General features: G+C 36.1%; 2 protein-coding genes across 2 annotated transcripts; both read left to right on the forward strand.

Moving 5' to 3' along the window:
- Nucleotides 1–271: 271 nt before the first annotated feature.
- Nucleotides 272–5,348, forward strand: LOC121961671 (interferon gamma 1-like). The gene is made up of 4 exons (XM_042511740.2): nt 272–552; nt 1,886–1,960; nt 2,646–2,879; nt 4,986–5,348. Exons 1-4 carry the CDS (start codon nt 427–429, stop codon nt 5,106–5,108), a joined length of 558 nt encoding a protein of 185 aa, XP_042367674.2. The 5' UTR covers nt 272–426; the 3' UTR covers nt 5,109–5,348.
- A 9,153-nt stretch (nt 5,349–14,501) lies between these two features.
- Nucleotides 14,502–22,804, forward strand: LOC121961495 (interferon gamma-like). Its single transcript, XM_042511501.2, has 4 exons — nt 14,502–15,436; nt 17,471–17,542; nt 20,784–21,059; nt 21,889–22,804. The coding sequence occupies exons 1-4, from the start codon at nt 15,317–15,319 to the stop codon at nt 22,030–22,032; spliced, it is 612 nt and encodes a 203-aa protein (XP_042367435.1). The 5' UTR covers nt 14,502–15,316; the 3' UTR covers nt 22,033–22,804.
- Nucleotides 22,805–27,522: the final 4,718 nt, after the last annotated feature.

Consider the following 27,522-nt stretch of genomic DNA (forward strand, 5'->3'; position numbering starts at 1 on the left):
CTACACACACAAATTTTCTTGGTAATTTCTTTTTTTTGATGAACTAGTCTTCCTCCAGTTAAACCACTCTGACCAGAGAGTCTCCTCATTATTCGGAAGCGAATGGAAACCTGACCAGGGAGTCTCCTGTGTGTGCAGGTTTAGCAGCAGCAGAGTGAGTTTTAGAGGAAAACTGTTGTCGATGCTGCTGTTTCTGATGCTGTTGCTGAAAGCCCACAGACCACAGTGATGCACAACCACACCGGCACGACGACACATAATGACACAGACAGGGATACAGACAGCTGTATAAAGAGAACCACAGGTCAACAGAGAGCATCAGTGACTTGCCAACGCATCATCACTCTTAACCCTCTCAGTCTTTCTCAGAGGACACGCTTTTTGCAGAACAATCAACGGTAATTTAGTTTAAATTAGTCGTCCAATATGTCTTCGAGCTGTGGTTCACTGTGTCTGCTGGTCTTACTGGGAGTTGTGTTGGCATCTGGGCTTCCTTGCCATTTGAGCGTCCGGAACCTAAACCAAACCCCCGACTCCATCGCAGATGTGCTGGTGAGTTTCCCTGTGGTGTTCCTCAGGGCTTCATTTTAGATCCTCTTTAATTTTCCAACAGCTTGTTATTTAAGGATGTGAATGCAAGTTATAAGGTTTGTTTAAATGGATAGATTTTAGATATTGTCCACCTCATTGGAAATTTGTCTTTGGCTTCGCTCAAGCTCAGCAAAGTATTAAAAATCCATAATACAATAGTGCATGCAGGCGGGTAGGAGCAATACATGGTCAAAATGATAAAAGAGAGCACCTCTTTCAAAATAGTAATTAACCCTAATACAAGGAACTTGTCTTTTAATTACACAGAAGTTGAAATTTGAGTCTACATTAAGGGGTGTGTGCACAAAATGAGAGCTGAATTAAGCATTTTTAAGGTGTTTTGTAGTGTTGTTTACGCTGTTCTGCAAGGCCTCTATGACCTACAAATGACAGTTTCACAGTGGATTAAAATCACAGACATCCACTGCAGTGATGGAGGCTTTCGCTTTCATTTATACAATTTTATGCACAAATGACTTTATTACCCATATTAAAGCATTATCATAAACAAATCTATTTGACTGTGATCTGACACGTTTGCATATCTCAAAATGGTTGAACTGAAACTAATTTGTCTGTGGTTTGAGCTGATGCTCATTTATCATAAGTCATGTGTAATGTGATCATTAGATAAAATCTGCAGTGTTATCTATAACAGAATCTCTTAGTCATTGACGGCAAGTAACACCATTACTTGTTTCTGGAGACGCAACTGCATAAAAAAATAAATTTCCTGTGATAGACATTGATAGTGTTTTGTGGTTTCCAACAGCTCAAAATGATCAACTTATACACTTACTGATAATGATTACAAGAAGCACCTTTACAAGACAAAAAAAAAAAAAAAAATCAAAAATCACCACCATGGCTTCTTTGACATTTCATAGCCATATATTTAATCCTGTAAAAAATCATTGTGTGATGATATTAGAGAAACTACATTATTGAGATTATCTCATCCCACTGGCATAATTAAAAGTCTGCATTTTAATTTATCTCCAAAGCAACATTATGCAACTTTTAGTTGATTGTTGAATCTCATTCCCACAGCCTGGGAATGAAACTTAACCAAAAGTTGGATAATGTTGCTTTATATATAAAAAGGCTGGGTGTGATACTCATCTCATGATACATCAGGTGTCCTGTTGGGTTAATGGTTCATGCAGCGGGGCAAATCTTTGCAAAATATTTAATCTGAATACTGATGCAAATGAGATTCTTTGTTTTTTTTTGTTTTTTTTGAAGAGAAGAGAAATACAAATATTTAAATGTGTTTATTTTTTATGTGTTGCAGAATTTGAAACAGCCAGAAATTGGGGCTAATCCGCTCTTCAGTTCGATCATCAAGAGCATCAACACCTCCTGCCAGGTACACAAAAGTCTTACACTCTGTCTACTAATTTTGCTCAACTTCTAACAATATTAACATTGTTATTTAAAAGAAAAAAGAAAAAGTGGTGCTCATTAATTTCTGACACTGCATACAATGACATTCTTGATAAATTTAAAAAATACGGACTTTTGGGCTAATTTGACTTTTTAGATTTTGTCCAGGAGCTAAGACTGAAGGTTTTTTTGGACTTCTACTGTTCAAAAAAACCTCATGATGAACTTGTTTTATTTTATCTTATTGGTTTTAACTTAGGCGTGTTTTAACTTTTTTACTGGTTTATTGGTAATAAATATCTATTATTTTATCTTATTTTGTTGGTTTTACTGGTATTATCATCTTTTAATAGTCTTCTTTTAGTATTACTATTTTATTGAAATTATTTTAACATTTTTTAATCAGATCTGACTCACGTGTGCCGATATCTTTTATTGGTTTGTTCTTCATGCTAATATTATTTTATGGATTTTTATTTTTAATAGATTTTTTTTTCATGATCAGTTGACAGCTTTGTTTTTGCCTAAAACTTGTTTTTTGCACTTTGTGTTTTCAGAGTGAAAATGTGCTTTAAAAGTCCAGTTTTGCACAGTTATCATTATTATAGCAAAACTTCAGGATCGTCCCTTTGTACTGACTCTGAAACTTTCCCTCTTTTCGTCCACAGAGAAAAGTACTTCTGATGAACGCCACTCTGGACGTCTACACTCGAATCTTCTCCAGCATCCTGCAGCACGACAAGACCAGAGTCCATCTGCTGGACGAGCTGTCCGAACAGCAGACGTCCAAGGTGAAGACGGTTGTGAAGAAGCTCCAGCAGGACATGGAGAAGCTCAGGGCACACCTGAGCCACCCGAGCCACGAGAAAGAGGATCTATTCAGCCAGCTGAACATGATAAAGGTGAGTTACACCAACGCGTCCGTCCGTCCGTCCGTCCGTCTCTTTGAATTAACATCATTCAGAGTCCGTCATCTCAGTCTTCCTTTGAAGACTTTCAAAATTATGATGACGGGACTTGCTCTGTTTTACAAATCCCCAAATCATCAAAAATAAATGAACGAACAATGAAAAGTTGTTTACTTTAACCCTTTAGAATCTGTATCAACATATAAAAACAGCTTCCAGTCACCAGTTGGTTTGATTTCTCTCAGAAACACAGGAAAAAACATAATTAGCTGCTTGCTAGAAATGTCCCGTAAACTGCAAATAAATAAATAATCAAAAGGTGAAAGGAGAAAATGAGGAATTTGCAGGATGGGTTTATTAGATATGATGAAAAAAGACAAGGGGAAAATATCTGAAATCATGTTACAGAATTTTTTTAAATTTTTATCTTTATGGATTTATCAAGTTCATTTTCTTTTTTCTTTTATTTTACTTATTTATTTAATTTTAGTTGTTTTCCCTTTTCTTATATTCAGGTAATTTTTTTGTTTTTAGTTTTATTTATCTATTTTTTAAATTAATTTTTGGCCCTGCCCTCTTCCCGTGTTTTTAAAAGAAATCGAGCCAGTTTGTTCAGGTTTCAAAGGGTAAACGGTTGCTCAGCTGTTGTTTCTAATCATATAAAAAACTGAATTTCTTCTCATGAAACTAAACGTATTTAGTGAGGTGAGAGTTGACCTGAAGTTCACTCTCTTTTTAATTCATGTGTCTGTGAAAGTTTTGTTTCTGTGGTGTTTTTCTGAAGAAATGGAAACTGCCACACAGTGATGCTGTCGTGTTCAAGTCTGAGCTGTGTTTCTCATGCACTTTGCAAAATTTCAGATATTGTCAGTCAGTCAATAAAAACACATTTTCCTCAAACAAATAAAAGGAAAAAGGTGTTATTCTATGTTTTCAACAAAAAACAGCAATCTGTTAGTCCGTCTCTCAATACTGCCTGACTTCCTGTCTGTGGCTCTGAGCTCACCGGTTCTTACTAAAGATGTAAATCTAAAAAAAACTACAAACCCCCCCCCCAAAACCCACACACAAATATGTAGTTTCATTTTATAAAAACAAACTAGTCATTGTAGCTTTTGTCAAACAGTATCCTAGCATAGTTTTGGGCTAAAACAAAATAAAACGTATATTTTTTTAATCAAAAATACTCTCTTAAAACCACCAGAAAAGACAAATAATGAGGCAAAAATATATATTTTTAACTTTTTTGTGCCCCCCAACACAGAAAGCATACCTCCATTTTTAGTTTTAGACTGAATATGTTTTATTATTTGCAAGTTTTAGTCAAACAAAATAATAAATAAATACAGTATTGAGCTTTTTTCCTATAGCATTTTATCTTTGGCAGCATAAGAAGGCTTTGAAGCGTCAGATAAACCTCATCTTTGGAGATAAAATTGACAGGAGATATAATTTAACTGAATAAATTCAATCAAAGTCATAGTATTTTGTTTACAAAAATGATCACCACCTCCCCTCTCATAAAAAATGAAGAGTGCCTAAGTTATATTTAAATATTTTGTTTTCTTCTTCTTATTTTTTTAAATAATATACATTTTGTGAAGCTATTATATAGTCACAAAAAACAACCTATAAGGAGCATCGATGGCCGTTTCGCCTCAAAGTCTTGGAAATAAAAGTAATGGATTTGGTGAAAAACATTGAAAGTTTTTGAAAATTCATGGGATTTTGTTTTGTGCAATGAAATTATTTTTCTCAGAAGCTGCTGATGTAACACAGGTCTAACATGCACTGATGTTTGTTTAGTACACGTATTTGTCTTAATTTTGTTTTGCACGTTTAGCTCTCCCAACAAGTTTAAGTTACAATTACGGCCAAGCAGGGCAAGAAAATAAAATATTATAGCTCCTTAAAAAGTCATAGAAAATTTTTTTTAAATTTTTCCCATGAAAATGTGCGGTAACTGCAAACCCGGTACTTGCTGCTTATTATTTATTTCTTTTTTTAATTTTCTGACTTTATAAATTTTGACGTAAATAACTGGATTATTATATTATTAAAAATTAATATTAATTCTCAATAAATTTTGCGTCTCTGCAGGTTGACGACCCCGTGGTTCAGAGAAAAGCCCTCGCTCAGTTCAAAGAGGTCTACCAGGCGGCCTCTGTGGTTGTCAGCCCCCAGTGTGGCCACGCCCACTCCGCTCCTGCTGAAGGACGCTGATGACATCATCTTTATCAATAGCTCTGATTAACAGAAGGTGCTGCATAACTGTTTTTTGGTTTTGTTTTTGTGTTGTTGTTTTGTAACACAGTTAAGTGGTATTTAAGTATTTCTCATTCCAGTCACTTAACTGAGTTATATTTATTTATGTATTTTTTTATTTATGATTAATTTAACTTAATTTATTTTTCTTGTCATTTTAAGCTTGTTTATTTGAATAAAAGCAAGAATAAGCATCAACTCAAAGCTTTACTTTGCCTGTTTTATTCTTTTACAATTTAACAGACTTGTTTTTTGTTTTTACACGCTACAAAAATGCTCTAACAGACAATATTACAGTCTCTAGGGATGACAGGATTTCCTAAAAGCTGCTTTATGTACGAGTTTCATACACACCGAAGTGTCCTTGTTTCTTATCTTAGGGTTCCCATGGTCATGGAAAACCTTGAAAAGTCATCAAATTAGTAATAGGATTAAAAAAAAACAGTAAAGAAAAAGCAGTGAACAATGATGAAAATGACACAAACAAACAGCTGAGAAAATAATTATTTAAAGAAATAAATAAAAAGCAAGAAACAAAACAAAATAAATGATAACAAAAATAAACAGATGTACAAACAAACATAAACATTACATTCAGAGGATTCAGGGCACAAAGTGGAAGAATATGTCTAATAGGATAAAATAAAGACGCGATGACGTTTTATATCACAAAGGTCAAAGGTCAACTTCACTTTGACAGCATGATATTATGGAAAAACACTTTTCTGGCCATTTCTCAGCATCATATTTCGGGAACAAAGGGGGAGACATTTGGTCAGAGGTGAAAAGCGTGCACGTTGTCACGTGTAAAGTGAAAGTGCAGCTCGATGGGAGCGTGGAGGCGTACGACCGCGTGGCGGCAAAACCACTGATCTCTCATCGTGTCTTTGCCAACTTATATCACAATAAAGTTTTAAATTTGAATCTTGAGTAAATGCTCCCTTTTTTATTGATCCTGGATTTTGCTAAAGAGAATAAAATAAAAAGAAACAAAAACTTTCTGTGTTTTATTCCTGTGACATCACTCTGACATCACCGTGGGCCCCGGCACCTGCACCAATCGTACGGAGGGACTCCCCCTCGCGCCGTGACGTAATGAAACACTCACAGTGGCTTCAGCTCTGGTCGAGTAATGAGTCAAAACCACCGACCCGACTCATCCACACCCACCTGCTCCTTAATTCATAATCAGCAGTTTCTGTTGTTCTCATTCTGAATATGTTTTATTCTTCATGTGACCCAACACCGTAAAAATAAACGATTTATTTCAACTTTAAAAAGCTTTTAACGTGACTGATTTCCTTTAAAAAAACATGGTTAAAAAGTAGAGATGCATGATATTTATGGGACCTATAATGGGACTTATGACGTCATACCGATAATTTCAGTAATACATTTTTTGGCCTAAAAATAGAACCGATAATAATAAACATAAATTGCTTTGATTTCGACCGTTTTGCCGAAGGTTTCGCTCCTCTGGTACTGCACACGCTGCATTATGCTGCCTGTCAAACTGCTGCTGCTGGTGTCCACTCAGTTCTCATTGTCCGACAGGTGATCTGATCTCTTCTAGGGCACTAAAATGTCTCGATCTGGTCCAGATACTGTCATATATCAGTATGCTCGCTGCTCACAGTAACCTCTGAACACCGGTGTAAGTGGCTGCCGTCTCCCTCCAGCTTTTTGTCTGAAATGTCCTTTTTTTGATGAAAATGCACAAATTAAATTCATCTGTACTCACCGCATCTCAGCCTTTCATACCCTCAGGTAATGAAAAATATCGGTTCATCGTTATTGATTCAAATAATCATTATCGTGCATCACTGTTAAAAAGGCAAAGAGCAACCTGGAAAGAGATGTCCCATAAATTGCAAGAAAACAGAAAAACATGAAAACAACATAAACTGAAAATTAGTAAATAAAAAAAAGAAACAAAATCAAAAATGTAAAGAGACAGAAATTATGAAAATAAATAAAAATAAAAAAGAAAATTTCCAATATATATATATGTGTATATATATATATATATATATATATATATATATACACACATATATATATATATATATATATATATACACACACACACACACACACATATATATATATATACGTGTATATATATATATATATATATAATATAAAAATATACATTTTAGCAACATTTTAACACCTTTTTTCTGGTCATTTCCTTTTAAAAAATAGTTTTTTAAATATTTTTTTATTTTTCAATTGATTAATTGTTTTACGTGTTTTTCTTTTCCAGTTTTTTGTACAAATTTTTCAGTTAATTTTCTTGTATCTTGAGATCAAACTTTTCAAAGCACTGTTTGTCACCACACATTTCCCATATAGTAAAGCTTTTCATCTCAAATGATAAATATAAAAATCTTTAGCTTAATCTTTAGCTTAAAGAAAAAAGATTGACCTTATACTGCATGGGTCTGCCGTGTGTTTTAAACCACAGATTCAGAGTCAGGTGTGTGATGTGCGGAGGGGTTTCCCCTCAAACCAAACCAGAGGACGGGGCTTTTCTTATTCTGAGGAGAGACCAGGTGACGTCTGCTGAGCAGGAAAGGTCCAGGGTTACTCCAGACGTTTAGAAAAAGTGAATCATCAGTGTGAAGGATGAACGTGGATGAACTGAAGTTTCAGTTTAGATTCTTGATTTGAGTAAGAGCATCCAGAAATGACCTCATATTCATTCAATACATGTAGAATATTACCAGATAAAAGAAAATGTGGAAAAAACATTTAAAGTCAGTTTTATTATTATTATTATTATTACTATTACTACTAATAATATTATAATTATATTTAAATATAAATGTATTTATTTAAATATAGATAAATACAAAAAACAAACAATAATGCCAAACTGACACCAGACAAAATTTAAGGTAGAATTAAACAAGATCAGAAGCAAACACATGAGAACAATTACAATAACCCATACCAATAAGAGTAAACACAATTCAAACAATATGAGCAGTAAACATGGAAATTATTATGATAATAAAAGAATTAAGCATGATCAAGACAAAAGAAAAGATGATTAAAAGTTAAATAAAAATACATTAATTAAAACAGACAAAAACAGAAAATATATTTTAGTGAAAATAGAAAATATATATTATTTCATCTGCCCCTTAATCTTATGGAAGTGCAGTACTAACTACTTAGAGTGCCCCTTTAAAATAAAAAATAAAAAAAATCATCAAATATAGATACAAAGTTACAAAGGTTGTGTGACAAATAAACAAATCGGGGTAAAAAAAACAACACTAAACAGTACATTATGTCAGTATTTTTAATTCAATAATAAAGAGAAATAAATAAATAAATGAATTTTTAAAAAGTGTTACTTTTACTTAGGACCTTACTTTTATCACAGATTGAGAGCACCGCCCGGCCCGGCGGCTCAGTGACACAAATCAAACACACCCATGAAAACGCGTGACGCCACAGTTGCGTCGCGTGCTGCTGATTAGCGCCAGGTGAATGTACCATCGCGAGAGAGGCGCGTGAGGCCTTCCTGACGTTTGCGACAAAAATATTTTGGTCACAGAATGGACTGGTTATACTGGGACATCCATGCTAAGTGGACTGGTTATACTGGGACATCGATGCTAAGTGGACTGGTTATACTGGGACATCGATGCTAAGTGGACTGGTTATACCGGGACATCGATGCTAAGTGGACTGGTTATACTGGGACGTCGATGCTAAGTGGACTGGTTTTACCGGGACGTCGATGCTAAGTGGACTGGTTTTGCCGGGACATCGATGCTAAGTGGACTGGTTTTGCCAGGACGTCGATGCTAAGTGGACTGGTCATACTGGGACAGAAAAGTGAAGTGGACTGGTCATACTGGGACAGAAAAGTGAAGTGGACTGGTCATACTGGGACAGAAAAGTGAAGTGGACTGGTCATACTGGGACAGGACTGGTTATATTTTGTGAGGATAAACGAGCGGAGAAGCTGGAGCTCGAGCAGATGGTGCGCGAGACTAAGATGATGACGTTAAACAGGTGAGTCCAACAACACACCTACTGCTTGTTGTTGTTGTTGATAGTGTGTGTGTGTGTGTGTGTGTGTGTGTGTGTGCGCGCGCGCAGTCCTTTTTCCTGCCACATACTGTGTTCATGCGCATGCCACACATTATTGCATAATTGTGTATTTTTGTTCAGTCTTGTACTTTCCAGCTCAGTAATTCTAAGTAAGTAAACAATAGTAAACAATAATTTTAAAATACTCAGTGTAAACTAAATCATGCTGTTAAGTGCATAAGAAATGCTCCATTGAAACCCATTCAAACTGCAGCTTTTGATCCCACAGCCACCAAAGCATAAAAACATGCATTGTATTATTTTGGGTGTCATTATTGGAATTTGTAATTTTTACTATTTTCCACCTGATGACACCATTTTACCATATTTGGCGTAGGGAGAAAATACATGCTATTTCCACTGTGTGCACTGTCACTGTCAATGTCGCTGCAAATCATTTCCAAAAAGCATATTCAGCCTGAGTGTTTATTTGAAGTGAATCTGCAAGATGTTTTATTCAGTGTTCATTTTTTAGCTTTTACATAACCTATTTATATTTATCCGTATTGCTGTATTTTGTTTTGATTTTGCCCTGTAAGGTGACCTCGAGGGCTTTGAAAGGCGCCTATATATAAAATGTATTATTATTATTATTATTATTATCACCACAGGCTGTGATATCAAAAAAAAAGTACTTCACATGTAGCATATCTATAATAATTCATTTTTTGTGTTTTTTTTCCCCATCTAAAAACATTGGCATGATGACAAAAATCTGGCATTTAGAGGGTTAAAATTCTGAAAATTAGTGAATATCTGATATTTATGATAAGGACTGATAATATAAACTCACTGAAAGTAGAAAATCATTTTAATGTGTAATTTTTTTATAGCCTGATTTTGGAAAGCACCTTTTGTGTGCAGTGAAGTCGAGTGTGAGCATTTTACACTGCGCAAAAAATAATAACGTATAAAAATCATTGTTGCTGCAATAATTAAAAAAAAAAAAATCTTGTTGCATGTAGCATATTAAAAATAAATCTTTTTTGGTGTTTTTTACATTTAAAAACATTGTGGCATCATGACAAAAACCTGGAATTTAAAGGCTTAAAATTCTGAAAATTGATATAATTGATTGATATATATATGATATATATAATTAAGACTGATTTTTTCTTTAAAAAGTGACTCAATAAATATAGAAAATAACACAATGACATGCAAAGAATCTGCAGCTCTTGACTTTAAAAACCACCTGGAAAATAAAATGTATCTCAGGAGGAAAAATGTTTTACTACATTACAAAAACCTAAACGTATATCATCAGCACTTATAATAACTTAATAATATTTATAAACCGTCATTAAGCTTCACCATCAAGAGAGTTCTTGTTTATAGTAAATTATAGCAAAGTTTCAGCAGAAATTTGATGAAGACTCATCGAAATTCACACCGAAAAGGTGTGAATTCCTCAAAACTGAGATAAACTTCAACATATGAAGCCTCTTCCTGTTTGTGTGTGTGTGTGTGTGTGTGTGTGTGTGTGTGTGTGTGTGTGTGTGTGTGTGTGTGTAGGGGATACCCACGTACTGCATCTTCTGACACCTGAGCGTCAACACCAAAATCTACCTGCCCGTCTTCCTGTTTCCTGTGTTTCTCTCGTCTTGGCAGTTTGGCAGTAGATTCAGTTGCTCTTTGAGCGGCTGCAGCCGAAATAACAAGGTCAAAGAAAACCTTATTTAAATAAAAATATGCATCAAAAAAAAAACAATTAACCCTTTGAAACCTGGAGCAGCGTCACTTTTCCTGCTGCACATTGCAAATGAATAAATAAATTAAATTAAATAAATAAAGACTTAGATAATTCTTTTTAAAAATTTAGGGGAAAATGTCAAGGGAACAAAATCATAATTACACATTTGAAATTATGTTACAGAATTATTGTAACTTTGTTTTAGGTGATTTCCTTGTTTTTTGTTTGCTTGTTTTTTTTTCTAATTTTTAGGAAATTTTCTTCGACATTTTAGCAAAATCTAATTTTTGAATCATTTCTTTTGTTGCTCATTGCTTTTTTTCCCCGTGTTTTTGAAAGAAAGCCTCGAGTTTCAAAGGGTTAATCCCTTGAACTCTGCAATAGAAATGACTTGCCGGTGCCTGTTTTGGTATATTTGCTTATTTTGATATCATTTCTTTGAGTATCTTTAATTCTTTCTATCCCCAAAACCTGCACAACCTGAGCTGAGAGGTTAAAAACGTTCATTAATCTGACATTTTTATGCCTCTGTGTGGCGGCAGCTACAGCCGGAGACAGCGGCCCTCATTTATCAAACAAACGTTTGACCGAAAACTGATCAAATCAGTTTGTGGATGCCAGTTTGAGTCAGCGCTGCAGCGTAAATCAGGCTGAGTCAGAGAATTGTTATGCATCATATTCTGACTGGCGTCTACGTTTTTGCAGCCACATGATAATCTTTTAAAAAGATAAAGTAAATTTTATTTTGAAAAAAGCCTACGTTGGTGTATTTTCTCTCTGCTCGCAGTGTCCTGGCTCGCTAATTTCAGTGAAATGAGCCTTTAATCACTCTCATATTGCTGCCTTCAAGTGCTCTTTGAAAATATTGTATTTATGAGTTACAAGCACATGAACGGCCCACCAGAGTCGTAACTACGAGCGGGAAATTGGCAAAGTTCGACGATACTCGAGCTGCAGAGTTGTGACGTTTGCATGGCGTTTGAGAGCAGCAGAAATGGCGGAAAACATGGAAACAATGAGTAATTAACAGTCATTTACAGTCATTTACTTTTAGTAGTTGCACATTTTAGTATCTGCATCTGTTAGCTGTAACAAGCAAGTAAACTTTTTACTATAAAGCATTAAAAAAGCCACATGAGCATAATAACATAGAAAACAATGTTATTTTATGACACGAGTTGCTGCCTTGACGTCATAAATGCATAAACACGGCGGCAAAAGTCAATGTTTGGTCAAAACATTTTTATTAATCCATATATTACATATTCATTTTTGATCATATTTTCAGTGTGATATGGTTTAAAGGTTGGTGACCTCGATTAAATATAGAATTATATGAAAAATATAAATAAAGGAAACAGCTATCAGCCTCTTGTTTAAACGCCTGAGCATTAAAATGCAACCCGTCGTCTTTGTAGCTTCCACGTTCGTTCACACTTTACGACCTCGAAGCACCCGAACACAACGGAAAAAAAACGACTTCCCAATTTGGAAACTTCGACCTTCAGTAAGGTCGTTTCAGAAGACCTTGATATTGGACGAGAACGCGTAAGTTAAATTTAATGCACTGAGGTTCGTCTGAGTCACCTTAGCTTGAATGAATCCACTCATTGCAGCTATTCCATGAAATTTCCGGTTTTTTTGCAGCGAAACGTTGCCGTCTAAAACGTGGGTGGGAGCAGCCGCCACACATCAACCACAGCGGCGTTTCCATGTGTGATTTTTGTCGGAATAATGCGATAATAAATGTCGTCAATAAATGTTTTAGAATATCAATAACCCAGAAAACGTCCCGAGCGTCCTTTTCGCTTTCGTCCAGCTTTTTCTCATTTACGATAAAACACTTTCTCTGAAGCACACACCCTTCTGCACTTTCACTTTCTTTCTTTTTTCCCCCCTTTTTTGCAGCAGGTTTTTTCCCACCTGGGCTGCACGCTGACCTGTTATTTTCAGTGTTTCAGCTGCCCTGGAAGTCATTTGTTTGTTTCCAGTAGGTGTGTGTGTGTGTGCATTTTAATATGCATTTATATAAATAGGTGTGTGCTGACAAGAAAAGCCTCGTAATTTGCTTGTTTCCTTTAAACTAAACGAGGGACTCTTCTCCCTGTGCATTACTCAATACCAACACCTCACACCCAGCCCCAGCGTGTCTGCCTCATGACGATATTTCCTGTCCTCCCTCAGCCTTTCAGCTTCTGAAGATCATTACATCATATAATGTTATCTATAATACTACAGTGCGTCATATCATGATGCATTTCACATCAGTGTGTTTTAGTGTCTTACGAGCTTTATTTGCACCGATAATGCTATTAACTGTAGAAAAATGCAAAAAATGAAACAAAAAAATCGGGTCTTTTAATCTTTGTACCCTGAGGGGATTTGTGTGATTTCTTTCAAAAACATTGGGAAAAAGTGAAGAACTAGGTGATATTATAAATGTTTAACAAATTGCAAGAAATTAATAGATTTTAAAAAATATTTTTTAAACAAGCTAGGGAAAAATGTCTGGGGAAAACAAAAGAGCGAGGAAAAAACATATTTACAATTATCATAATTACATGTTTGAAATTATATTACAGAAATAATTATAATTTTTACTATAATAATTATTATTATTTGGGGGTTGTTGTGTTTTTTTGTTCTTATATTAATTTAAAAATGATATTTATTTATTTTTAAACTAATTTTCAGGTAATTTTCTTTTTTTATTGACTAATTACTTTTTATTTTTATTTTTATTTTTATTATTTTTTAAAAATATTTTTGTTATTTCTTCTCCTGCTGCTAATGCCTTCTTCCCATGTTTTTTGGGAGAAATCACACCTATTTGCTCAGGTTTCAGAGGGTTAATCCAAAATAATATCTATACAAGTTGGTGTATATGGCCTGAGCATGACGTCATTTTTGGATGCTCCAACTCAAAGAATGCATCCAGCTGCCATAAATAGTCACTAAAGCTGATTAGATTTTGGTGGCCATAGGTCAAAGGTCAAGGTCCCTGTCACCTTGTCAGTCTCATTCTTGTGAACGCATTATCTCAGGACACCTTGAAGGAATTTCTTCAAAATTGGCACAAACGTTTCAGTGGGCTCAGTGATGAACAGATTTGATTTTGGGGGTCAAAGGTCATGTTTGTTCTTCTTTTTTCAGGTAATTTTGTTGTGCAATAAAGTTTTAAAAGATATAGCTTAAAAAATAGCCAGAAATTAGTTAAAAGATACAAAAAACCAAAAACAAACAAGAAAATGACAAGGAAAAAAAATGCCTGAAAATCTTAAAAAAAAAAAATCCTACTGTTTTTTTGGAACATAACTTTTAAATGTATAATTAGACTGATTATATAAATATAATGGTTTTGGATTTTTCCCCTATTAAAAAAACCCCAAAAACAAACATTTTTAGGTCATTTTCTTTAACTGATTTCTTGTAATTCGTAAGACATGTCTTGCCAAAGTACTGTTCTCTTATGTTGCTGAATGTTTTATTTTATTTTGTTTTATTTTAGTTTTAGTGTAAAGAAATCAAACCAATTTGATTCGGGGCTCAAGGGGTTAAATAGCTCGTGAAAGGCGTCTGAACGCAGCAGAACGTCAAAAGGTCAAAGATGTACGTCCTCAGTGGGACTCGGTGGACTGAAGGCGTTTCAGTGACCTCTCATGTCTTCACCTTCACGTTGCATCAGTGCAAAAACCATCAGAAATCTCCAGAGTTCCCAGTACGACCGCAGGTGCCATAGATTGCTCAGGGTTCGTAATGGTTTCCATTGCGTTTCTATTGGATCTAGTGATTTCCGACGCAGGCTGCTGCATCACTGCGCGCGCTTTCCGGCGACCTCCACTCCACTGAGATGCATGAAAACGCCGGCCTCTATCAGAAACCATTCCCAGTATGACCAGTAAAAAACACTAATTACATGAAAAGCACTGGGTGTTGTGCATCTTAGCAGAAAGCATTTGAATGCGTGAGTGGGAGACCCCTCACCCACTTCTATGAAGTTTGGTGATTTAAAGGAAACTGAGCAACCACAGTTTTCACACCTAGATCGGCGCTCTCTCTCTCCGTGTGTGTGTCTACGTCTCTCTGCCCCGTTGCCTCGCTCTCGTTCCGAGTTATAAATATAAGCTTTCATGACGAGTCAAACAGTTTGAGCCAACATCAGGGCAGAGAGACGCACGCCTGTCAGACGAGTCAGACCATCAGACTTTCAGAGAGACCATCACACGGGTCTTGTTCGCCACGTCTCCGTCTCCGGCATCGCTCCTTCACGGATTGAATTTGTCAGCCACGCCGGGCCCGGACAGGCTTCGGAATTGTACCAGCGACTAGCGAACGGCGGTATTATTGTACAAGCGGCGATACCATGGTTGCCACGACGAGGGCGGTGGTCTGCCTGTCTCTCTGGCTGTCTGTCTGCCAGGTCGGAGGTTCGCACATCCCTCAGGAGATGAACAGAACCATCCAGAACCTCCTGCAGCACTATGTGAGTATGAACTGCCGCTGCTGTCACTTGCAGTACTTCACGTACTGGTACACGCTTTCTGTTTCCTGCTGCTGCCGCTTTCACACTCACCTCAAACACACATACATGCACACACACGCACACAAACATGCACACACACTTTTTCCCATGCATGTTTAAAGGACTGTTCTGATGTTTTCTTTTAACGTTTTAGGCAATTTACTACAAATATCATCTGTATAGTATCAATAAGAAGTATTCAGATATTTTATTAAAGTTGAAGTACTTATACCACTCTAAAATAATCTGTTAGAAGTAAAATTCCTGCATTTAAAATAATTCTTAAGTAAAAGTGAATAAATATAGTCAGGAAAATGTACTTAATGTATTAAAAGTAAAGATACTTAATACTGAAAAAAATACACATCCATATAATTCAACATAAAAAATCCCAAAATTATAGTTATAAAATAAAATAAAATAGATAAACACTAGAAACCTCAAAATGATTCAAAAAGATAAATAAAATACACCTAAGAAATTTAATTATTATAAAAAATAAAGATAAAACACAGCAAAAAATATAGAAAAAAATTGCCACTGAAAACTCAAAATTATAAAAAAAAATATGTGAATGAAATTATTGTGACGGCTGTTCATTTATTAACAATTTGGCAATTTAATTCATAACAAAAAATATTTATAAACATTTGTTTTCCATGCAAAACTAAAACTGTCAGATGAATGTAATAAAGCAAAAACTATAAAGTAGCATAAAAATAAAAATACACAAGTAAAGTACAAGTACCTTTAAATCACACAGTACAGTACAGTACTTTTGTAAATGTACTTATGTACTCAGGTCACAGTTATGATTTTGGACAACTTTCTCAGAGTTGGTCAACTTAATGTTGATGATGTCATAGTCAGGTGTGCTGCAGCAGGTAGACTTTTAAATCTTCATGGTGCATTCAAGGACCTCTAACGTCTGACATTTAACCCTTTAACTCCTGAGCACATTATCTTGATTTCTTTGTTGTTTTTTTTCCTTTTTCCGTAGACAATTTGTGGAACTTTTTCCTGCGTTTACAAAAGAAATTGCACAATTTGCTCAGATTTCAAAGGGTTAAATACTTGTGAAAGACGCCTGGAAGTAATGTGCTGTTGCTCCAAGTTTCAAAAGGTTAAGATACGGAAACTGAAAGCAACTTTTTTTTACAATAAAAGAAACCATCCCCAAACGCGTCATATTTGGGGGCTGGATGACACACAAATCTCAGATGTGTGTCAAGTGTCTTTGAACGCACCAACGAGACAGTTTTTATGCAGAAGATTTGGAAACTGATTATGTGATATCAGACAATAAACAATAAATAATCACAAATGTCAGAGTGACCCCGAACACACCAATAAGGACATATTTTAAAAAAGTCACTTAAAGGAGAAAAGCCGATTACAATTTTAATTTTATTTTTGATATTTTTTTTTGTCCTATCTGATAACAGCTTTTCAACAGTATTTCTTAAATCTCCAATGTCAGACTGTCCTTAAACGCATCTTTGACCCACTGAAAGTAGAAAAGCAAGAAATGCCCAAATCTGTATGATCTTTTACCAAATATGCATTATAATTGTTTATCGTTTGATAATTATGACAAAAAAACTACAACGTCTCTAAATCTCAGATGTCTGTGTGTCCTTGAATGCACCTATAAGAAAAGTCTAGAAAAGTATAAAGAAATGACTGAAATCAAATCACTTTTTTCACATCATGCTTAATTGTTTATTTTTTGTGTTTGATCACCTGCATGGAGAATATGTTGCTTTATACTTTTATATTTGATTATTTTTGATTATGACTTGCTTTAACTCATCATTAATATGCTCTATTGTGGACAGATTTGAAATCTGTCCTATGTCCGACTGTCTTTAAATGCATCATTATTTACAGTCTAGAAAAGTATACATCATTTTTAATTATTGGGTTCATATATTTGGAAAAGACACTCGGTTTTCATAAAAATTGACCTGTTTTTTTTGTCTTTTTTTTTTGCAGAAGATTTCAGCGACAGATAGATTTAACGGGAAGCCCGTCTTCTCCAGAGAACCTCTGACCGGCAAAATGGAGGTAAAAATAAGTTGTCATTGGAACAATTTAGCCTCCGTACGTCTACGAATAGAAACACGAAGTCTGTGAGAAATGTCGCTGTGGTCAGCTGGTGACAGGTTGAGGTTTTAAATACGTGATTTATTCTGTTCGCTGTTTTTAACCTCAGTTTTCTCTGTAGAAAGACATGTTTATGAGACAGGACATACGGTACGGCAGCGATACTCAGCGTACGGCCTGCGGGCCAAATGTGGCCCCCAGTAGGGTTCCCAGTGGCCCTAATTCCCAAAAAAATAAAAGTGATCCACACTGGGAATTGTTTTTGTACTTTTAGTATACATACGGTGCCAGAGTGCATAAAACAGCATCAAAATGGAGATTATTAATCAAAAAAAGAAAAGAAACACCCTAAAATCTTAGAAATGTCCTGAAACCGCAGCGACGTTTAAAAATCCAGAAACATTAATGTGCTGCATGAAGGTGATTTAAGGTGATTCAAAGTGTTTTCATGCTGATTTAAGAGCTTTTGAGTGCAGCGAGTTTTAAAGCGGTGCTTTCCATGTTTTCCTGATGAGCTCTGCCGTGTTTTCTGATCCTGAGTCAGCAGCCGCTCTCTGTCTTTCATGTCTGACACCGTGAACAGTTTGGAGTTTGCATCGAGGTTTCTTGCGGTTTTTATTTTCCCGCCGGCTCTGCACTGTGCAGCCTTTTGTTTGCAGCCGGTGCTGCGTTGAACTTTCACTCTTCACCAACTCTAACATAAAGCCACTTCATGGTCGGTTTCAAGTTCTGAGCTCCACAACAACAGAATCAAACCACTAAACACCAGAGTCCTGACATGCCACAGTCTGCAGCCTGCAGCTGCTGGCTGAGAAGTTTTTGTGGTAAACAAGATAAGAACTAGATAAGAAAGAGGCGATGCAAACTGGCTGCAAAGCTGTGACAAGTAGCACAGGGTGATGCTTGGACCTTAACCTGCTTCTCCTGCACCAGATCCTTCATAAAACACATAATTCACCATTTCAATTATTTAAATTTTTTTTAATGATTATTTTTCCCCTTTTTATAGCATTTTAATGTCATCTTTTTGTGTTTTTATTTAATTTAATTTAATTAATTAATTTTATGTTATTGATTTTTTTCTTATCTAACTTTTTTATGAATTTCTTGCAAATTTTTGGCCTTTTTTAATATACCGCCCAAGCCTATTATGCGGAAACATTTAAAAATGAGGCACTTAAAGGCCATCCGCCTCTCTGGGTTTCCCCATGAAGTTTTTCCTCCACCACGACAACACAGGTGTTGCATTTCATCACCTTTGAATAAATTGGAGTGTCCTCGTGTGACTCATTTGAGCTGCACAGCTCAGACATCCAGTGAGTCTTAGAAATTACCAGACTTTGCTTAACCCTTTGAAACTTGTGCAAATTGGTTTTATTTCTTTGAAAAATGTAGGGAAAAGTTACAAATTAAAAGAGAATTACCTGAAATTTAGAAAAAAAGAGAAGAAAATATTGAAAAACAACAAAACAAAAAAGGTTACAAAAAACCCTCAAATAAAAATAATAAAATAAAAATAAATCAATAATATATATTAAAAATATTAGATATATATAGATGAAATAAATAATTATAAAAATATTAATTATGAAAAGAATATTTTATCCCTATTTTTTATTATTATCTTCTCTGTCTCTATCTCCAAACAAATTTTCAGGTCATTTTCTTTTTCCTAATTTCTTGACATTTTTGCGACATTTCTCACCAGGTCGCTCATCGCCGTTGTAGCCATGTTTTCAAAAGAAATAAACTTAGGTTTTAAAGGTTTAAATACATGTGAAAGGTGTGTGAAACAGCCCGAGAAAACTGTTCCGGGTTACAAAGGGTTAACTGTGACACTTTGTTCTTGCATCCAAATGAGCTTTCTGTTTCACAGTCAGTGAGTGGCATTCCCCTTTAAAGCCCACTCTGCGCTTTATTTAACTGATGTGTGGGAGACCACAGTTTTTTCTTTCCATTGTGTGAAAATGTTTTCGGTACCTTGAGGGAGTCACGAGTTTGTGTGAAGACCAGCTCAGAGCGTGTACGAGGTTCTCGTCCACAGACACTATATATTATCATAAGTTTAAGTGTTCGCCATATTTAGAGTGGCTTCACTTCTTCACCTTAATGTCAGACAGTGATTTTCAGTGAGAAAATGAAGCTGTTTTTTTGCTGTCTTTAAAGCCAGACTCCATTGAGAAAAACAGCGATTTAACGCTGCTGAACGCAGCAGCTGCTGGTCCGCTGCTGCCTCCATCAGTCAGTTAGTTTGTGTTATTGTGTGACTTTGGCGTTTAAAAGGGTTAGTTCAGATTCACCAAAGTCGCACAATAACACAAATTAGCAAAGTGATCGAAACAGCGGTAGACCAGCAGCTCCTGTGCTCAATGAGCTAAAAATGACTGTTTTTCTCAATGGAGTTTGGTGGCTTTGATGGAAACATAGAGGGGCAACTGAAGTTGTTATTGGCTTTGGTGAAGCATTGAAAATACTCTCAATATAGCATTTATTTTAACTGATATTGATGTTTTTAGGAGGTAGATCGCTGCTGACCCACAATGACAACAGTACATGCTCCTCCAAACCGACATCAGCTGCAGATAAAACACTGTGTATGGATAAGCACCCAAAAAAACGCACTTCAAAGCTCTCTTAGGGGCCACTTTTGCAAAATGACAGGAGGCTAGGGGCTCTTGGGTTTTAGGACATTTGTAGGATTTTGGCACCTTTCTTTTAGGATGTTTCTATGATTTAAGGACTTCAGGGGCTCAGCTTGAACCTCTGTTCAACCTCTCTTTTCTTTGATAAACAAGCTCTACTTTGATTCCGTTTTATGCGCTCTGGCACCTTATGTATACTAAAAGTACAAAAACAGTTCCCAGTGTGAATCTCTTTATTTTTGTTGTAAAGTGGAGGATGATTTGGGGGCCACCTGGCTATCAGGGGCCAAATCTGGCCCTCGGACCGCAAGTTTAGTATCACTGTTCTAAGGTGACGAAACATGAAAATACATATTTATAGTCGAGTTCCTACTTTTTAAGCAGGCTTTGGTTATTTTCCAAAAATCAGCTCACAGTGAGATGAAACCGGCTGCAAAAAGCTAGTTTTTCAAAAAAGGGTGAACAAAGACACATTCAAGATGCCTGACCCATCACGTTGTTAATTAAAATCAGCTCAAGTGTCACCGGCCCAAAACTAAATGTTTTTGTTTCTCTCTCAGGCAAAGAGGGTGTTTATGGGCGGCGTTCTGGAGACATACGTGAACCTGCTCGAGCAGATGTTGAAGCAGCTGCCCACCCAGAGTCCACCGACAGCGGAAAACAACCAGCTTCCCGAATCTGCCGCCGGCACCGCCAGTGACGGTCAGGTGGCAGCGGACGGAGACGTGAGGAAGGAGCTGAACTTCATCCTAAGGAAGGTGAAGGACCTGAGGAAACACCGATACCACGAGCAGGAGAAGCTTCTGAAGGAACTGAGCAACCTTAAAGAAATCAAGGTACAGACTCACACTCACACTAAAACTGCAAAAATATATTTGGATGAACAATTTGACAGTCGGCTCTCTCAAAATTACGCCAACGAATGACTTATGCAGCCTTAAAATAAAGCCCAGTTCAGCTTAACCCCTAATTGGTTTGATTTCTGTCAAAAAAAGGCAATAGCAACTTGGCAAAAAAGGTGCAGCAAAAAAAAGACACTGTAGTTTTAGAGAATTATTAATAAAATTATTATTTATTATTGAGTCACTTTAAACTAGACTCTGTTATCAACCTGGGAGATTTTAAAAACGGGATTAAGGACCTTTTGAACACTGAATGCACGTGTCTCTGGATGCTTCTGATTGGCTGTTTTAAGTTTGTTGCTTTTTGCTTGTGTCTAATATTTTATGCTGTTTGTTTCAACTTTTGAAGTCTGAACTCTTGAAATGGAGATTGTGAATCTCAGTGGGAATATTCCTGGTTAAATGAAGGTTCATTAGATAAATAAATGAATAAATCAGTAAATAAACTAGCTATCTAACTTCCAATATAACTTTATTTTCTTAAAAAAAAAGAGGGAAAAACTATAATTACCACATAATTATATATTTATTTTGTGTGATAATTTTCAGGAAATTTTCTCATACTTTTTCCTAATTTATTGCTAATTTTTGGGTAATTTTGGTAAGTTTCTTATTGCCCTATTCTGATGTTTTAAAAAAAATCAAGCCAATTTGCTTACTTATTAGGACATTTTATTAAAGTTTTAATGGGACTTTTCATGTGATGTGAAATTATTTTTTTTTGTGTGGTCAATAAAATTAACGTAAATTTCTCCCCCTCCAGATGGATAACCGTATCGTCCAAAGCAAAGCACTGTGGGAGCTGCCATGGCTTTATGAGGAGGCGAGCTCGCTCTATGACATCCAGAGGGAGAGGAGGCGGCGACGCCGCCAAATCCGAAAGGTCAAAACTCATCTGAGACCCTGAAATGTCGACAAAGACGTCAACAACGGCAGAAACAAGGATGTTTACTGACAAATTACAAATGCTTGAATTGACATGAGAAAACAAAAAGTTCAGACAAGTGTGCCAAGTTTTTCATTTCTTTTATTTTTTATAGTTGTAGGAATTTTTAGGGATTATTTATAAATATAGGTATTTATTTTAATGACAGTGAACCAGCAGCCTAAGCCTAACAGATATTGTAATTTTGTAAAACATTTTTCAAGGAAGTTTGGAGCTCAATACTTGAAAGCAGCGTGACGGTTTAATCCTGTGAAATACTTTTGATAACTAATCATTGAGTTAAACTCACTCAAAATCAATCAATATCACCTGGAAATACTTGATATTTATCTATTGAAAAACTGCAGATGATTTAATGCTTTAGAAATTCTGCCTTATATAATCATAACATATTTAAGTATCAGCGACTCAGGTTTTAAGATGAAGCTAAGTATCATCACTCACATGGTACAAAGTACACCAGAGATTAATACTGACATACTTCAGTGTACTCTGAACATTCAGGTAAAAGTACTTCACTGCAGCACATGTACTCTGCAGCTGTGAGAGACGTACTAAACTGCTTAGGAATTTTTGTATTTTACTGATGTTGTTATTTTTTATATTTATTTTTGTATTTAAAGTGTCTATTTAATAATGGTACTGCTGTGACTTATTGTTGATTATTTATTGATTGTATTTATTGATTGGCAAATGCAGACAAATGCAAATGAATAAATCAGAATGAACATTATTTTCAGATTCTTGTCTTGATTTTTTTTTCGTATAACATGAACTTTGTCACTAATTTATTGAGTTGAGCTCTGAATTCATGATAATATTAGATTTTTAATTTTTTTAAGATGCGAAAAGGAAGTTCTGGCACAACCGCTCATCGATTCACGAACAATCTCACCTCGAGGTTCAACTAAAGAACCTCAATCACATCACAGGATCTTCAATGACAATTTGACCAGTTGTGAAATTGTAGATTTCAAATTTCAATTTTTTTTTTATACTTTGAAGAACACTTGTCCTTTACTTTGTGGACCAGAGGACAAAGTTATTAAAGAGCACGGAAAAAGTGGAATTTTGAACATCGACATTTCTACGACAACTGCCGAAGCTCATGTGATACAGTCAGAAGCTGAAGAACCGCTTTGAGGACGTTGAGTTTAGATTGCTTTGTCAGCTGCTGTGTCCAAAGTCAAGAGACAGGTTTAAAAACTGCCTGGTATATTTGGGTGTCATCTGCATAGAATATCATCGGATTGTTTCGTACAATTTATATATGTATAATTTGTTTTGTTAAACAAAAGCATGTAAATGTGAAATAAAAAAGGCCCTATGGTTGAGCCTTGGGGAATTCCACATGCCATTTTGGTGTGCTTCGCTGCAGAGCGGCCGCGTGAGACAACGAAAGCAGCATACGGTCGACTTACTGTACATTTTCTGGAGTTTTCAGCACCATCTTGTGGTCTTTGTTTCGTTGATGAAGCCCACAAGATGCATCTGACACTGAAAAATTTCCAGTTAGTTGACTGTGTACTACAATTTCTTTACTCAAACGAATGTTTTCAAGAGCTATAATAAAGGTTTTGTTTAAAAAAGACCCATTGCTGGAGACAGGATGTTAAACACCCTTTTAAAGTAAAAATTATGACAAACAATTGCTCCAAATACGAGTGAAATACTGCATTAAAAATCCCAGTGGTTCCCAACCTAGGGGTCTGGCCTCATTAAGGGGTCACCAGATAAATCTGAGGGGTCCTGAACTGAGTAATGGGAGACAGAAGAAGAAGAAACAACCATCTTCTCTGATAATTTAACCACGTTATGCTTCATGCTGTTGTTTTTATAAACTCATGTGAGAAGTTTAAAAAGGGGGAAATGTTGAAAGTGGCCATTTGGTCACAAACCAAACCAAAAAGGTCGGAAAACCACTGGTTTAATCTTTAAAAATGATTAATTAATGTGTGTTTTATGTAAAATAATATGCAAAGTAACTAGTAGCACTGCCTAGAAATATATATACCAAATATTTGGTTAAAAATAAATGTTATGCATTCAGAATTTTACCTTTTTCTTCTGAAAGCACAAAAGCAATCACTTACCAAAAGTGTACTATTTATGCAGAATAGCATATATGTTCTTTTATATTATCGGATTATATTTACTAATGCATAAACGCGTTCATTACTTTAGTGTTGCAGCTGGTAAATATGGAGCTCTTTTTAGCTTTTATCCTGCTCGGGTTGTTTAATCTACAAAAATGAATCAGCATTTACATGTTGATTTATATTTTGTGTTAATAATCTGCAAAGTAAATAAAGCTGAGAAAAACATGTATGGGAGAAAAAAAGTGCAATATTTTCCTCTGAGATGTAGTCGAGTAGAAGTATTAAGTTGAAGAAAGCGGAAATTTGCTTTTTGCCGGTTTGCTTTTTACCATTTTTAAAGGAAAAAAACAAACAAATGACGTGTAAAATAAATAATAAATATTGACAGAGACGAGATCGTACTGCAAAAAACTGTTGAGTCTCTGGTTCTCTGCAGGCGGGCGGGCAGGTCCTGGTATTTCTGCAGCTTCAGAAACTCTAGACCACCACCCTCCCTCCAGCCCACAGCTGTGATCTCACTTCCTGTGACATCACTTCTGGTAAACAGCAGGTAGCCTCCTTTTACTGTAACTGTGCAGCCTTTTCACCCATAATGCACCTGGGGTCGATCTGTGAGGTTGTGACTTCTAAGAATCGAGCTGCGCTTCCCCACAGCAGCTGCAGCGCAGAGCTGTGTGTTTGTGTGTGGTCAGTTGCAGGGACTTCACAGACAAACAAACAGAGATATTTTAATTCATTTCTTTCATGTGAATTGTTTCATTTAATTTCTTTTATTTGCTTTATTTGCTTAATACTGTCTGACTTCCTCTCTGTGGCTCTCAGCTCTAAGCTCATTGGTTCCTACTGAAGATGCAAAATCTTTAAAAACATTTTTTTAAATTTGCAATTAAGAAACAACTGATAACTGTAGTTTGTGCAACAGTGCATTTGTGGGGACTATTTTTAGCAGCAGATTAGTCTGCATTTGCTGCTATAGTGAGTATTTGACAGTGACACTTTGGCGCGACGCCTGCTTAGCTGCAGACCACCGAAAACCACCATTAGTATCCAACAAACTACAAAATCGATTGTTTTTTAGTGTGTCATTGCTGTGTTTCCAGCGGCATTTGTGCCAATGAACGTACGTGCTGTTTCACAACCAGTGGCTGCATTTCCAGCTGCATTTGTGCCACCAACGTGAGTGTTTTTTAGCAACCTGTGGCCATGTTCCCAGCTGCATTTCTGGCAAAAAAAGATATTTTAAGCCATTGGTTTCTGCATTTCCAGCGATGTTTATGGCACCAAACATAGGGCTTGTGTTGCATTTGCTGGTCACACTTGTTGTGGCATTTGTGGCACCAGTGAAGGTGTTTTTTGGCAATCTGCAGCTGCGTACCCAATGGCGTTTGTGCTACCAAAATTTGGTGTTTTTTAGCCACCACTGCCTGCATTTCTATCCAGGATTGTGCTACCGCATGTAGGTATTGTAATCCAAAACATGATAGTGTTTGTGCCTAAAAATAGCCACGTTAACAACATGGCTGTTACAAACATGACGTTTCTGGACTTTGCCTGTAACCTCGTGTTGTTGTTGTCGTCGGGGGGGTTTGGTGTGGGGGGTTTGAGGAGGCGGACTGCTGGTGGTAAAGGGCACTGCAGCAGGACAGAGATGGAAACCATGACTACAACAAGACAGACACTGTTTCTGTGGTGTGTGCGTGTGTGTGTGCGTGTGTGTGTGTGGAGGTTTCATCTTGAGTCAGCATGTTGCAGATGCTGCTGCAGGAGAAAGGAAACATGTTTGCATGTCTATAAATGAAAACACCAAAAGCATGAACTCATCAATGTACTGCTGCTGCAAACAGGCTGCAGAGAGGCGCCATGGATAACATCAGCAAATACATATCATAATATATCTATATATATATACATCTATCTGTCTATATATATATACACCTATCTCATCTATCTATCTATCTATCTACACACACACACACACACACATATACATACATACATACATACACACACACACACACATATATATACACACACACACACACACACACACACATACATACATACATACATACACACACACAAACACATACATATATATACACATACATATACATACACACACACACACACACACACATAAATATACATACACACACACACACACACATATAAATATATACACACACACACACACACACACACACATACATATATATATATTTGCTGCATGTCACCCCCTCTCTCTCCCCCTTTTACACTAAAGCTGTCCCCCCAAAAAAAGGTAAAAAAAAAAACCCAAATAACAAAAAAAAAACCCCAAAAAAAGCCGAATCAGAAATATTTCATTGATTTATTGAGGGAAAATTGTAGTTCTTTACAGCCGAGCATTAGAAATAAGCACAACATGTCTACGAATTTAGATATAAAATAGAAATACAGTAATTATAAAAACAATATATAAAGTGCTGAGTGTGTGAAAATGTTAAACTTTGTGCCCTGTGCTACAATTCAGTGTAGAAAATGTTAGAAATATAAAATATGCCTGTGATGCTACAATGTACAACACTTTATTAACATAAGTAAAGATAACAATGGAAACATATGCAACATATATCATATGTATAACATTGTATATTAGTACAATACATGCATATTTAGTACTGCATATGTAGTTCTGGAAATAACCCGATGAGATGCTGCTGGCGCTTTTTTCGGTGCATGATTGTGTATTTGATGGTGTTTGTCTGCATGACTCAGAGTGAATCCAAACGGCTTTACACGAGCAAGCGTTTCTGTATTAGATTTCATATTATTAGCAGGAAGTTCAACACACACACACACACACACACACAGAGAGATTGCTTTCTAACCACTGAAAGAAGATAAGATGATAAAAAGTACTTGAGAAATACAGAAGTGTCACAGGAGGAACAAATGGAAGCAGTTTCTGCTCATCATTGTATCTGCTGCAGGTTTTTGAGGCTTATTCAAAACAAATCCCATCAAAGGCTAAAATCAACGATGTGTCAGTCCGTCTCTAACTGCTGTCCAACTCTCAGTCGGTGGTTCTCAGCTCCGAGCTCGGAGCTTCCTACCTAAGATGCAAATCTTTTGAATTTTAATTAAAAAACAGCTGCTCACTACTTCACGTTTTTTAGGTGCTCAGAGTGTGTCGAGTTTCAGTGGTATCCACTTCACCATGCAGTGCTTTTAATGTTTTGGCTGATCGGTGCAGAGTAAACTGCATTTTTTGGGACTATTTTCAGCAGCGGATTAGTCCACATTTGCTGAGTTTACATTAGTGAGTTTTCTGCAGTGACACATTTGCCCCGAAAACTACCAACAAACAAGT

The sequence above is a fragment of the Plectropomus leopardus genome, chromosome 22, assembly GCF_026936395.1.
Source record: "Plectropomus leopardus strain MGB_pleo_1.0 chromosome 22, ASM2693639v1, whole genome shotgun sequence".
Lineage (NCBI taxonomy): Eukaryota > Metazoa > Chordata > Actinopteri > Perciformes > Serranidae > Plectropomus > Plectropomus leopardus.